This window comes from Schistocerca nitens, chromosome 8 (assembly GCF_023898315.1).
Source record: "Schistocerca nitens isolate TAMUIC-IGC-003100 chromosome 8, iqSchNite1.1, whole genome shotgun sequence".
In the NCBI taxonomy this organism is placed as follows: domain Eukaryota; kingdom Metazoa; phylum Arthropoda; class Insecta; order Orthoptera; family Acrididae; genus Schistocerca; species Schistocerca nitens.
Window position 1 is genome coordinate 300,994,492 of NC_064621.1, and position 15,800 is coordinate 301,010,291.

At 44.4% G+C, this 15,800-nt stretch overlaps 1 protein-coding gene across 1 annotated transcript in view; it reads right to left on the minus strand.

Moving 5' to 3' along the window:
- The window catches only part of LOC126199100 (cytochrome P450 6k1-like), a 202,178-nt gene that overhangs the window by 22,802 nt on the left and 163,576 nt on the right, over positions 1 to 15,800 (minus strand). Inside the window, exon 7 of the mRNA XM_049935850.1 lies at positions 7,174 to 7,446. Within this exon, the coding sequence (XP_049791807.1) occupies positions 7,174 to 7,446 (273 nt within the window). The remainder of the gene's footprint in view (positions 1 to 7,173; positions 7,447 to 15,800) is intronic.

Here is a 15,800-nt window from a genome sequence, read left to right on the forward strand (position 1 = left end):
GCAAATGTTTTAAATAATGAAGTGCAGCTACAATCAGCGAGAATCGTCAGCATATCCTGATTTTTCTCTTTCGGAAGCGTAAAACATGTAGTGTAAGAAAATGTGTTGTCTCTTTCCCCTAAAATTTTCTCATGGCGCACTACCTCATTTTCTTTTGGCTTTCTGTCCACGAGGTGTGTAATAAATTCCTTTGCGAATTGATGTCTCTATCTTTAAGGAACCCTATAGTTTCTACCAGTTATTTAAAGTTCCAAATGGTGTAGCGAATCATATTGTGAAGTGAGGTGTGATTTTTGTGTGTCGTATGAGAACGATTTAGGGATGTTGTCTTCTGCATAATCAGTGAACACACTGCAGAAATTATTATGAGATTTTTTAGCTTACAGTCAGGTGTTAATTACGTCCTTGCTTATTTCCTGAGTTGCTTTGAGGATTTGTCATATGCTAGCTTCGCCAATTGAGTGCTGAGCTGTCCTGACCATAATTATGTTACGAATTGTGTCCTCCTCTGTGTTATTCTCGGACATTCATCAAGCTGTATAGCTGATTCGTGTTGTCTAATTTTGATCATGCCTCCCACTCTGAACTTACTACGGATAGTGCACATCTTACATAGACCATCACATGGACAGACCTACGGTAGAGCACCAGTAGTTCGTTAAACTTGAGGCAACGAGATGTGAGTGAGATAATGAGTAACGAGTTTGACTGTCAGGATTGGCACATAGATTTTGATTTGTGAGTAAAAATAAATTGAACTAAGACATCAAGCTGAAGTACATTTATAATAAATTTTCCTCGGTCGCGCAGTCACTTCCATTCTACGGTTTAATTATTGTGATACAGCCGGCCGTAGTGGCCGAGCGGTTCTAGGGGCTTCAGTCTGGAAACGCGCGACTGCTACGGTCGCAGGTTCAGTAGTTCTAAGTTCTAGGCTACTGGTGACCTCAGATGTTGAGTCCCATTGTGCTCAGAGCCATTTGAACCATTTGTGACACATCAAGACAAGATTATCGTGTGCTGGGATAATACCGGGCACAGTAGCACAACTTTCCAGTTGATTTTTACGGTTGTTTTTGAAGCAGACAAGCTGCAGGAGACGCGAAGAGAGTCCAGGGCAGCGGGTGCAGCAGTGATCAGCGACCAACCTGAGCCGTAAGCCACAAAGAGGTCGCTGGCATGCGCCTCGGGCCAACTCCGTGTTGGCCAACACAAAACCCGTGTCGATGTAACGCGACCATCGCAGAGCTCTATGCCACAAATGTAGCCGTCGTTTTAAACGAGTGTAGCCTTACGCGATCTGAGCTGTTTTCAAAAGAAGAAAATTTATTAAAGCTGAACGGAAACGACGACTGATTACTGCTCTTTACCATTTTCAAAGTTATTAAGAATACTCTGAAAATAAAGCCCTTTTGGAAAACTTGGTGGAGTTCATGTACAATTAATTTTAAAAATAATTTTCCAGAACCATTCATTTTTCAGAGTGAACAAGAGGCAGAACCCACCATTCAGTGGTGCAGCTCATATCCGCATCTACTGTCCTCTAAGCCATATTTATTAAGTAACAATTACATGTGGTCCATTGAGCCGTGAGAGTCGGTTCCTCGATCTATTAACGCTCCGTTATCTTAGCCGATCGATATAAGAAATTTCTCTGCTCTACCGAAACGGGGCAGGATGAGCAGTTTTCAAAGAAGGGTCGCCAGGAGAGAGCTAAGGCGACGGCGCTACAGTGAGTTGGGCCCTTTTCCTCGTTCTGACGGTGCAGCGTGAACGAGGAAGCAAGGGCCGCTTGGCCACTACGCATATGGAACGTTAGAGTACCTGCTGGGGAAACGGAAGGGATCCAAAGCTAATTCATACTGGCCGACCTTCGTTGCCCTTATGGAATCTGTGGCGCTGAGACCAGCCTTATGTAGCAGCCAGTGTCAAACGAATTTAGGACTGATGCATCAGCACCATCTGATGATGGTGGAACGGTCATTCGCCGAAATATCGTGAGCATTCCACGATCGTATCCAGCTGGACGCCCGAGAACCCTTCAAACAGTATTCTACTGATTTCATCCACGAAACTGAAAATTCCCTTCCTGGTTCTGGAGCTACGGTTGGTTAATTGCTGAACTATGTCTTTAGTTTACTCTAAACGGACTACATTACTACCAGTCTCATTACATTGAAGATTACATTCTATTCTAAAGATATTTAATTTGGTTAAGGTTTTTCTTTTTTCCTACTCGGACCACTCTATAGAATTTCGCATCAAACATTCTCAGGTTCACAAAAATGGCTCTGAGCACTATGCGACTTAACTTCTGAGGTCACCAGTCGCCTAGAACTTAGAACTAATTAAACCTAACTAACCTAAGGACATCACACACATCCATGCCCGAGGCAGGATTCGAACCTGCGACCGTAGCGGTCGCTCGGTTCCAGACTGTAGCGCCTAGAACCGTACGGCCACTCCGGCCGGCTCAGGTTCACATATGTGACAATTTTCCGCACTTTATTCATGATCTCTACGTTGTCCCTAAGTTGCTAATAAATCCCAGGTCAGTCTTCTATTTTTCAGATTTTCTCTGCATCTTCACAGAATTTGGTGCTCAACCATTCACTTAGCAGGATCAATGCCCATGAAATCAGTTTCGTTTGGACCATGGCTCCTAGGTTCCGCACAAAATATTTTCTTCATACTACTGTCTCCTCTCGACTCTTCTTGTCATTCATGAGGTTTTCCTCCGGTTTTCAAGTACTTTCAACTGTCTATTTCTAGGCAAGTTAATTGTAAAATTGGATCTCCTATGATCTTAGGAATTGTTCTTTTCTCTTTCTTTAAAACTACTGGAATGTTTACTTTTCTCCCAAACATTAACTACAACAGTCTGTACCCAGTGCCATTATGAGATGCTGTATTAAATACAACAATACTAATTGCTATGGTCCTCTCTAATGATGTGTCACAAATATTCCACCAGCGTCTATGTGTTCTCTCGAGAGCCTCATTTGTCTTTGAGTGAAAAGCTGTGGTCTGGCTCTTCTGGATCCTTAATAATTTACTTACTCTATTGAAGACTTCGCTTAAAAATTCGATCCCTGGTAGGCCAACAACACTGACGGAATTGTGTGCCTCAATGCAATTTCTTCTTCTGATTTTTGCGTCACTGTCTCGGTTTTTTTTTTTTTTTCTCTCTCAAATGGCACTGGTTCTGTGAACTTCCTCAGGTCATCTAGGAATTTCAAGATGTATTTACTGACAGTTGATGTTGTATCTAACGGACTTATAATCTCCATGTAAAATTTTTCAAGTACTGCTGCCAGTGTGTCTGTAATTACTAGAGGCTGTTTGTCTTGCTCTGCAAGAACTTATTCCTTTCGCGTTTGTCACACTTCCTAATAGATATTTCCATGTGTGTGTCCATATCTTTCGACTGTTAATAATTTTTATTTGGCCTAAGTTCTGGGAATCCATTGATTTCTTTCTAGCAGATTATCATATATTTCCTTCATAATTTCGGCCTTTTCTTCTGCGCTAAATTCCTCGTTTTCTTCTCTCTGTTCTTCGCTTTCCCTAATCACTCTTGTGTGTTCCGTACTTTCATTTATATACTGTACATCATCATATCGTATTTGATTTAATACATCTTCATTTTCATTAAGGTTTCTGAGTTTATACACAACACAGTGTCTAAAAATACGCTGCGAGTGTCAATCCCCTTGTTTTGACGAGGGAACTTTGACACTGAAGAGCCATGTCAGTGGCCTGTGATCTGTTACTATCGTAAAATGTCTCCCGTAAACGTAGAGACGAAACTGCTGTACGGCCAACACAATTCCTAAGGACTGTAACTTAGTAGCAAGAGAACTTATTTCAGCTTTCTTCGATGACAGTGAAGCGTAGTCGATTGTCAAATCGCCGCCGACCTTCCCTTGTGTCGGAACTGCTTCTCTTCTAGCAACAGTGATCACTATACGTACTAAAAACTGGCGCTTGGCACACTGAAATCCAAAACATTCATTAGTCTCTGAAATGTGCCTGGTGGATTAGAGTCGCATTGGCATCCTTTTGTACTCACATGATTTAGAATTTACACTAAATGCTGTCTTTTCTCGTTCTGCTGGTTCCATTGAAATCTGATAATATTCACTGGTCAAATCTAAAGTGGAGAAGTACTTGGCTTTCGCCAGTTGGTCCAATGTCTCACTTATGTAGGAGATTGGAAAAGCTTCTCTCGCTGAAATTTTGTTCAACTTTCTATAGAGAAAATACATTGCAATAGACGTTACAGGGTTTCTCCAATTCTGATAGCTCTTCTTTATTCAAATGATCAGTTCAGATTGCTTCTCTAATCAAGGCGAACGTTCCCCTTGCTCTATTTGTACATCGAATTGGCAATATATGCTCCTGACACTACCTCCTCTGCCGGACTGATCACTTCTTTTTTGCTATTAGGATTCAAAGCTGTTTCTGCACATATTTCTAATCTTTTCTTTGTTATCATATCACTTTCCGGTGCTACGTTATTTTGCCTCTTTACCTCACGACTTGCCTTTGATATGAATATCTTACATTTTCCTTCACCATCCTGTGATGTACACTGTTCCATCTTATCTGTGTTCCGCATACGTCTTACCCTCTTATTCGTAGATCCTTTTTGCCATTTACTATTTCTGTTCATTTTCATTTTCTTTTCTGTCTGAGTCAAGGACTGTCTGAAAGCATATCTTCTGTCATTACATATCACTTCTTGCATTGTCTATTAATTCGTTCCCCATCACATTTGTTGCCACACATCCCATGTGATTTTTAAAAGCTTACGGTGTTGTTTCTGTCCCCGTCACTGTCAGCAGCGGAAAACTTTGACACTTTATTCTGATAGCCCTCTATCCATAATTAATCACAACCTTCTTCTTCCTCAGAAAGTCGCTTCCTACTGGACCATCATACCGAATATCTATGAGGTGGAGCCTGTGCTTCACTGCATCTTTCCTTGTTAATAGTAATTGCGGATCTATGATTCCCAATGTGTCTACTGTACCCTGTGTCACATCCTCCAGTCTATGGATATCTTCCCTGCTAGTTTCTGCATCTTTTGTGAGCCTCTCCTGCGTTACACACTGAGGTGACATAAGTCATGGTGTTCCGCTATCGCCAATTGCTGACAGGTTCCACCAAGGATGTAGTCAACAATCTTAACACTGCAGATGTTTACGAACTACATAGGAGAAACAGGGAGACCTGTCAGCTTACGAGTAGCAGAACACGAACGCTATGTACGATTACAACAGCATAATAAATCGGCGATAGTGAAACACTGCCGTGACTGTGGACAACCTATCAGGTTCCAGGAAGCCCGAGTACTGGCGAAAGAATCATGGATGCGAGAACGCAAAATACGGGAGATGATGGAAATTATTAAACAGCCTGAGAACATCAACAGAGAAGATGGCTACAAACTCCCGAGTCCTGGCTGCCGGCCATCCCAGTCCAACGGGCCGCGAGCGGTCGCGGGGCAGAAGCTACACGGGACACGGACGTATCTGCACAAACAGCTGTAGAGCAACTGTCAGGCCACTTCCGCACACGCCAGGAGGAAAACTTGCCGACCAGAAGCCGAACGCTGATTGGCGGACAGCTACCAATCGTTGACGACATGGACATCCACGAATAGCCTCTTTCCTTCCATCTTCCCTTACGTCATGACTAGCCAGTCATATTAGAGGGCTAATTAAAAGTTTTACAACAGTGACGTCAGACATCGATAGTCTGTAATAAATAGAAGCACATATCCCCATGCAAAAGCATTCGTGCCCTGAGGAAGGCCGCTGCAATTCGGCCGAAACGTCGGTTTTAGTTTCTTATTGTTGTTAGTTTTTAGCAATGACGCGGCACAATGCCCAGAAGAATTTTAATCACTATTTTCAGCTGATAGTTGGCGCCACGCTTACACATAAGCTTTATTGATGCTGGCACTGAACACTGTTTCACAGGTTCTAAATTTGTACGAGAAAACTTTTTAAAAAGTTTTTGTCTTTTTAATTTTTCTTCTTTTGAAAGTCTGGAAATGTACAGACAAATTTATCTCGTTCTCATATTCCTTTAATCTTAATTACTCAACCGATGGTGGTAGTAACCAAAACATTGTTATAAATAAAGATATATGCTAAGTAATCTAGATCCTTTTTTCATAAACTATTGGACAGCAGCTGTTACATTCCTACATTGTTAACGCTGGTGGCTGTGCCTGACCTTCAACATGTCTGTGAAGTTTTTTTCAACAAGATCTGCCTGTGTTGTCCTGATCTTCCTCGACACAGAGGATGTTTGATTGTTGCCCTGGCCAGCGCGTTCTCCAGATATCCCACTCACTGATAACATCTAGCCACAATCTGCCAAGAGACTGGCCCTTCACCACTTGACAGTTACCACAGGTGAAGGCATAGAAGTGAAGTGGCGTGAAATCATTTACTCATATCTGTCACTGAAGCTCAGTTCAAAGTGATACTCGACCGGATTAGAGCCTCTGTTGCTGCCAGAGGTAGTACATTCTGCATACTCCAAATCACCTACAAGTTTAATAGTGTATACTTCCTAATATACTGCCCAACTATGAAGAAAAAATTTAAATTTTCGTTGTTTGCTATCCTTTCTGATTTTACAGTTTTAATGGTCAGCTCTACGACCAGTCTGGAGTGCTAAATGGTTGCCAAAACCAGTCTGGACTGCTAAGTGGTTCAAAGATTTGTTCTGACTTCTTTCTAAGACCGCTCCTAAAAGCTAAAACCGGTACGCCACCTGCCAACGTTAAGGGAGAAGGGCTGGAATCGATTCGTCCTTCGAAGCAGCCGCAACGAAATTGGCAGGCCAGCATCTAGTAAGGGCGTTGATGGTGCTGTTGAGCGCCCCATATCCTCCATCAACACCATCATCATCACCATCATCAACATCATCATCATCATCATCATCATCATCATCACCACCACCATCATCACCATCACCACCACCACCACCACCATACTCATCACCATAATCATCATCATCATCATCATCATCATCATCATCACCACCACCACCACCATCATCACCATCGTCATCATAACCATCATCATCATCATCATCATCGAAAAATGATCGCATTAGAACACGTGACACAAGTGTGGATTCGTTCGTACGTACCGACGCAGCTGCGTGGTCCGTGGCCAAAGGGCGCGTAGCAGTAGGGGTGCCTGGTGCGGCAGGCGTCCTCTGAGAAGCGCTCTGGGTCGAAGCGGTCGGGCTGCGGGAAGAAGCGCGGGTCGTGGTGCAGGCCGAGTGTGGAGACGAACAGCGGAGTGCCCGCCTCCAGGGGGACCCCAGCACCTGAACTTGCGCACGTGGACGTGTCCAGGCTGCGCGGGCGCCGGCAACGCCGCTCCACGTACGGCAGCGCCGGGTACTTTCGCAGCGTCTCTGCCACAGATGATATTGTTTATCCTTTACTGATGGCTGAGCCTCGACAGCACAGCCTCACTGCAATAATATTTCCCCTGGAAATCACTTTTAAATCCTGCCCTTCATGGTCATAATAACGTATCCACCGCACTCTGATACTGTAAAGGCAGTAGTTGTGTTCATACTCCCTTACATCATACGACCCATCCTTTACCGTGCTAAAGTTGCGTGGATCTCCGCCCCTCCCAAGTCCTATAGTTCCATTCAGATCCTGGAACGTCATGCACTCCGCCTCGACATCTGTTTCCGTTTACCTTCCCCCACCAGCATTCTTGACGAACTCAGCAAATTTCCACCTCTCCTCACTCATATTGAACACCTCCAAACAATCTACATTATCCGCAAACTCGACTCGAATAATCCTACAGTTTCCCCTCTACTTTCCAGTCCTCATACGGTGCTGCGCGTTAACCAACACATCTCACCCACCCTGCACCTTACATCCTCCACATACCCTCCCAAAGAAACTTCAATCATCCCCCATCCCATATTATGAACTCCACTCTGATGTTTACTCATCATATCAGCCGTCAGTCCAGCCCATCCATTCCATCTCATCAGGGCTACCTCTCCCTCCCTTATCCACATTTCTTTACGCCTTTTTTCCCCCATCTGCCTTTCTTTCTCCACCAATACCCTTTTCCCAACCACCGCTACCCATCTCTACTCCATCCGCTCTTCTGAACCAACAGCAACAATCCCCATCGATACTCTGCATCCGTCCTGCATCCTTATATCACGACATTCCTACCGTGCTCGCCGATCAACCTTTTCTCTTTCAACTACAGACACTCTATCCCAGGGCAGGTCCTTCCACCTTTTAGTGCCAGGAAACTGCTTTTTTTAGTTATCAGCGTTCTGGTGTCATGCTCAAATACACTCCTGGAAATGGAAAAAAGAACACATTGACACCGGTGTGTCAGACCCACCATACTTGCTCCGGAAACTGCGAGAGGGCTGTACAAGCAATGATCACACGCACGGCACAGCGGACACACCAGGAACCGCGGTGTTGGCCGTCGAATGGCGCTAGCTGCGCAGCATTTGTGCACCGCCGCCGTCAGTGTCAGCCAGTTTGCCGTGGCATACGGAGCTCCATCGCAGTCTTTAACACTGGTAGCATGCCGCGACAGCGTGGACGTGAACCGTATGTGCAGTTGACGGACTTTGAGCGAGGGCGTATAGTGGGCATGCGGGAGGCCGGGTGGACGTACCGCCGAATTGCTCAACACGTGGGGCGTGAGGTCTCCACAGTACATCGATGTTGTCGCCAGTGGTCGGCGGAAGGTGCACGTGCCCGTCGACCTGGGACCGGACCGCAGCGACGCACGGATGCACGCCAAGACCATAGGATCCTACGCAGTGCCGTAGGGGACCGCACCGCCACTTCCCAGCAAATTAGGGACACTGTTGCTCCTGGGGTATCGGCGAGGACCATTCGCAACCGTCTCCATGAAGCTGGGCTACGGTCTCGCACACCGTTAGGCCGTCTTCCGCTCACGCCCCAACATCGTGCAGCCCGCCTCCAGTGGTATCGCGACAGGCGTGAATGGAGAGACGAATGGAGACGTGTCGTCTTCAGCGATGAGAGTCGCTTCTGCCTTGGTGCCAATGATGGTCGTATGCGTGTTTGGCGCCGTGCAGGTGAGCGCCACAATCAGGACTGCATACGACCGAGGCACACAGGGCCAACATCCGGCATCATGGTGTGGGGAGCGATCTCCTACACTGGCCGTACACCACTGGTGATCGTCGAGGGGACACTGAATAGTGCACGTTACATCCAAACCGTCATCGAACCCATCGTTCTACCATTCCTAGACCGGCAAGGGAACTTGCTGTTCCAACAGGACAATGCACGTCCGCATGTATCCCATGGCACCCAACGTGCTCTAGAAGGTGTAAGTCAACTACCCTGGCCAGCAAGATCTCCGGATCTGTCCCCCATTGAGCATGTTTGGGACTGGATGAAGCGTCGTCTCACGCGGTCTGCACGTCCAGCACGAACGCTGGTCCAACTGAGGCGCCAGGCGGAAATGGCATGGCAAGCCGTTCCACAGGACTACATCCAGCATCTCTACGATCGTCTCCATGGGAGAATAGCAGCCTGCATTGCTGCGAAAGGTGGATATACACTGTACTAGTGCCGACATTGTGCATGCTCTGTTGCCTGTGTCTATGTGCCTGTGGTTCTGTCAGTGTGATCATGTGATGTATCTGACCCGAGGAATGTGTCAATAAAGTTTCCCCTTCCTGGGACAATGAATTGACGGTGTTCTTATTTCAATTTCCAGGAGTGTATTTTTAAATGTGCTCTTAAAGTTTTTAGTTTTACCTTTTATTCTTAGTGTTTTTAACTTAAAGTGCAAGAAGTTCTATCTCTCGCAAATACATAAAAATTTCCGTTTTATTTTCACCTTTAAAAAGTTTAAAATTCTTTGTAATATTTCAGTTTTCTGTTTCTTGTTTCTTCGCCTCATTTAATTTCTGTTGTCAACTGGCTGAAGAGTGTGTTCACTGTACTGCTGGCAATCCACCCCTCACCCACATGGGGCGCGGAGGTGGCGAAATACCAGTACTGAAAAAAAATATTTTCTATATCTACGAGCTGATCTGCTGGAACCTGATTCAGGCGAATCCAGAAAAGTTTAAAACAACTGAATGTCTTCAAAATGTGAACTCGACACTTTATTTAACACTCAAAACGCTCATACAGCACAAAAATGTGCGCTGATGTCCGCATTGACTATGCAGTTTGACAACGTCCAAATGCGAAAATGGTATGTTCATAAATCGCCCGTACGCGGAAGCACTTTGTCATACAGTGCGCTGGGAGTGTCCATCTACGTTCCTAATGGGTTGCTGTCTTAGTTGACTTTCGCCAGCCGGTCTGCACACTTCAATGTTTTCGTTGTTATACGCACATAAAAAACTGTTTTGCACAGAAAATTGGAATAGTGATCAATACAAACAGCATTTCCACCCTTTTTATTGCTCATGAAAACCACAAAATTGCATGTTATACCACCATACAGCGAGACCTTCAAAGGTGGTGATCCAGATTACTGTATACGCCGGTACGTCTAATACCTAGTAGCACGTCCTCTTGCATTGATGCATGCCTGTATGCGTCGTGGCATACTATCCCCAAGTTCATCAAGGCATTGTTGGTCCAGATTCTCCCACTCCTCAACGACGTAGATCCCTCACAGTGGTTGGTGGGTCACGTCGTCCATAAACAGCCCTTTTCAATATACCCCAGGCATGTTCGATAGGGTTCATGCTGGTCACTCTAGTTGAGCGATGGCGTTATCCTGATTGAAGTCATTCACAAAATGCCCACGATGGAGGACCGAACTGTCGTCCATGAAGACGAATGCCTCGTCAATGTACTGCCAATATGGTTGCACTATCGGTCGGAGGATGGCATTCACGTATCGCACAGCCGTTACGGCGCGTTCCATGACCACCAGCGGCGTACGTCGTCCCCACATAATGCCACCCCAAAACAGCAGGGAACCTCCACCTTGCTGCACCCGCTGGACAGTGTGTCTAAGGCGTTCAGCCTGACCGGGTTGACTCCAAACACGTCTCTGACAATTGTATGGTTGAAGGCACATCGGTGAAGAGAGCGTGATGCCAATCCTGAGCGGTCCATTCGCCATGCTGTTGGGCCCATCTGCACCGCGCTGCATGGTGTCATGGTTGCAAAGATGGATCTCGCCATGGACGTCGGGAGTGAAGTTACGCATCATGCAGCCTATTGCGCACAGTTAGAGTCGTAACACGACGTCCTGTGGCTGCACGAAAAGTATTATTCAACATGGAAGCGTTGCTGTCAGGGTTTTTCCGAACCATAATCCGTAGGTAGCGGTAATCCACTGCAGTAGTAGCCCTTGGGCGGCCTGAGCGAGGCACGTCATCGACAGTTCCTGTCTCTCTGCATCTCCTCCGCGTTCGAACGACATCGCTTTGGTTCACTCTGAGACGCCTGGACACTTCCCTTGTTGAGAGCCCTCATGGCACAAAGTAACAATGCGGACGCGATCGAATCGCAGTATAGACCGTCTAGGCATGGTTGAACTACAGACAACACGACCCGTGTAGCTTCTTCCCGGTGGAATGACTGCAACTGATCGGCTGTCGGACCCCGTCCGTCTCATAGGCGCTGCTCATGCATGGTTGTTTACATTTTGGGCGGGTTTAATGACGTCTCTGAACAGACAAAGGTACTGGGTCTGTAATGCAATATTCACAGTCAACGTCTATCTTCAGGAATTCTTGGAACCGGGGTGAAGCAAAACTCTTTTTGATGTGTGTATTTCTACTACTGTGGAATGGCATCACAGTTTCCGCTCTCCGCTGATGCAGGAACCATTCTGCATAATCACACACATGTGAAATCATCCATTGTCATTACGCTTATGTCGGAAGAGGAAATGTTAAAAATTGTGCCTGAGAGGGCTGCAAGAAGCGCTAGCTATTCGAGTTGCACAATAAGGGGAATAAAGAAAGAGGGCAACATCCAGCTACAAGAACCTCCTAGGGCTTCACTAACATTGTGGAACACACAGAAGAAGCACAACAAAGTTTTATATTTAGATAATAGTGATGAAAAGGTTGTAGGGGGCTGACAAAAAATTTCCACAGGAGAAATTCTTTATTTTATCTTGTAAGAAACGTAGTAATCACGTTATCTACTTTTTTGTTTATGGCAGCGTACAGTTGGACTTGTTTTGCTTAGGTTGACCCTTTGTTATGGCGGCTGTTTATTTTTTAGTACTATAGTGAGAATGTATTGACTTAGGACATCTACATTTGTCGAATTATTGATTACATATGTTACTAACCGACAAATCCAGTTCATGCTTCATGGTTCATAGTTCATAGTCTTACAAGCAGCTTGCCTGTTTAACGGCTTCTGGGGCCAATAAAAATTTGATTTTCAATATTTCAATTACAGTAGTTATTGACCGAATTATAATATTTTAAATGCTATTATAATCTACTAATTAAGAGGTATAATTTTACATCTACATCTACATCTACATCTAGATACATCCTCAACAAGCCATCATAAGTTGTGTGGCGAAGGGCACCTTGTACCATTAGTAGACATTTCCTTTCCACTCGCAAATGCCTCCATACAAAACCTAATTTCTCCATTCTTGTCTTCGTGGTCTTTTCGGGAAATTTACCTTGGCGGCAGTAAAATCGTTCTGCAGTCAGCTTGAAATACCGCTTCTCTATATTCTCTCAGCAGTGTCCCTTCAGAGATGCCCCTTTGAGTTTCCGAAGCATCTCTGTAATACTTTCGTGTTGACTGAACCACAGGTAATAAATCCAGCAGCCTGTTTCTGAATTGTTTCGATGTCTTTCTTCAATCCGCCCGGTGTGGATCGGAAACACTTGACCAGTATTCGAAAATGGGTCGCACTAGTGTTCTATATGTGGCCTTCTTTAGAGATGAACGACACTTAAATTCCCCCAACTGAAGTCGGCCATTCTGTTTTCCCACTATAATCGTTACATGCTGTTTCTATTTGATGTCGCTTACACCTAGATATTAATCGACCTTATTGTGTCAAATAGCACATGACTGATGCTGCATTCGAACGTTACTGGATTATTTTGTCTACTTATCTGCATTAACTTACATTCTTCTACATTTTGAACAAGCTGCCATTCATCATACCAATTAGAAATTCTAAGTCATCTTGTATTCTCGTATAGTCATTCAACGACGACACCTTCCCGTACACCACAGCATCATCAGCAAACAGTCACAGATTGCTGCTAACCCTGTCCATTAGATCATTTGTGTGTATAGAGAGCAAATAGTATAAAATACGATATGACGAGAAATGGAAGAGAATGTAGATGAAGATGAAATGGGAGATATGATATGGCGTGAAGAGTTTGACAGAGCACTGAAAGACCTAAGTCGAAACAAGGCCCCAGGAGTAGACAACATTCCATTAGAACTACTTTGGGAGAGCCAGGCCTAATAAAACTCTACCATCTAGTGAGCAAGATGTATGAGACAGGTGAAATACCCTCAGACATCAAGAAGAATATAATAATTCCAATCTCAAAGAAAGCAGGTGTTGACAGATGTGAAAATTACCGAACTATCAGTTTCATAAGCCACGGCTGCAAAATACTAACATGAATTCTTTACAGACGAATGGAAAAATTGGTAGAAGGCGACCTCAGGGAAGATCAGTTTGGATTCGGTAGAAATGTTGGAACACGTGAGGCGATACGGACTCTACGACTTATCTTAGAAAATAGATTAAGGAAAGGCAAACCTACGTTTCTAGCATTTGTAGACTTAGAGAAAGCTTTTGACAATGTTGACTGGAATACTCTCTTTCAAATTCTGAAGGTGGCAGGGGTAAAATACAGGGAGCGAAAGGCTATTTACAATTTGTACAGAAACCAGATGGCAGTTATAAGAGTCGAGGGGTACGAAAGGGAAGCAGTGGTTGGGAAGCGAGTGAGACAGGGTTGAAGCCTCTCCCCGATCTTATTCAATCTGTATATTGAGCAAGCAGTAAAGGAAACAAAAGAAAAATTCGGAGTAGGAATTAAAATCCGTGGAGAAGAAATAAAAACTTTGAGGTTCGCCGATGGCATTGTAATTATGTCAGAGACAGCACAGGACCTGGAAGAGCAGCTGAACGGAACGGACAGTGTCTTGAAAGGAGGATATAAGATGAACATCAACAAAAGGAAAACGAGGATAATGGAATATAGTCGAATTAAATCGGGTGATGCTGAGGGTATTGGAATAGGAAATGACACACTTAAAGTAGTAAATGAGTTTTGCTATTTGGGGAGCAAAATAACCGATTATGGTCAAAGTAGAGATGATATAAAACGTAGACTGGCAATGGCAAGGAAAACTTTTCTGAAGAAGAGAAATTTGTTAACATAGAGTATAGATTTAAGTGTCAGGAAGTCGTTTCTGAAAGTATTTGTATGGAGTGTAGTCATGTATGGAAGTGAAACGTGGACGATAAATAGTTTGGACAAGAAGAGAATAGAAGCTTTCGAAATGTGGTGCTATAGAAGAATGCTGAAGATTAGATGGGTAGATCACATAACTAATGAGGAGGTATTGAATAGAATTGGAGAGAAGAGAAATTTGTGGCACAACTTGACTAGGAGAAGGGATCGGTTGGTGGGGCACATTCTGAAGCATCAAGGGATCATCAATTTAGTATTGGAGGGCAGCGTGGAGGGAAAAAATCGTAGAGGGAGACCAAGAGATGAATACACTAAGTAGAATCAGAAGGATGTAGGGTGCAGTAGGTACTGGGAGATGAAGAAGCTTGCACAGGATAGAGTAGCATGGAGAGCTGCATCAAATCAGTCTCTGGACTGAAGACCACAACAACAACATGACAAGTATTACATTTAGAAATAGGCTGTATGTCTTGAGACAACGTAGCTCAAACGCACAAATAACCTCAATTATATTAATCCAGTATTTGAGGATGACAGCACCTTTCGACTTCCAACAAACTGAAACATTTTTTCGCACCTTTTCTAAACGTTTCCTCGCTTACATGCTTAACGCCAAATATTTAATACATGACCCATATGTAAGATAATGAGATGTTGAAGCTTCAAAGAACTGTGGACATACTGGTGGTGACCTAATCTGTTAAGGTGATAATTTGGAGGCTGGCCACGTGTAGCTTACAATTTATATGAGTTGTGTGTTCGTGTGTAAGTGTCAGGTGTCGAACCTCCCCTCCCCTGTCGTGCAGTTGCCGCCCACACTGAAGAGCTCACCAGAACTACTGTCCACTCCCTTACTGTGGCCTCTGTTCAGGTATCGGTCAAGTTATTCTGAGCACACACTGACAACTTGCATGATCCTCTCACGGAACCAAATTATGCATGTGGTCAACCTGTGATAAGAGTCGTTAGATCCGTCATCTCTTTTACAGTCCGAATCCGAATCTGTACTTGGCTTTAAAATTACTCACATATTTGATATACCTTTCTTTGTAAGGCTGAACGAAATTATCGTTTGAGCTTCTCAATTTTGGTGCATGTACGTGCTAGAAATGTCTCCTATTTCCCCGAGGTCTGCTTCTACCAGTTTTTCCATTCTTAACATTAGTGTTGTCTGTAGAAAGTACCGGATCAAAACTTCCTCTCTTACGTCGGTCAACACGCTGAAAACAACTCAAGAATCTGTGGTGTGATCGTCACATATCTCTGAGCAATATTTTATTATTTTTCTCTTCATTTCGACTGCCAACGGCCTTGCCGCAGTGCTAACACCGGTTCCCGTC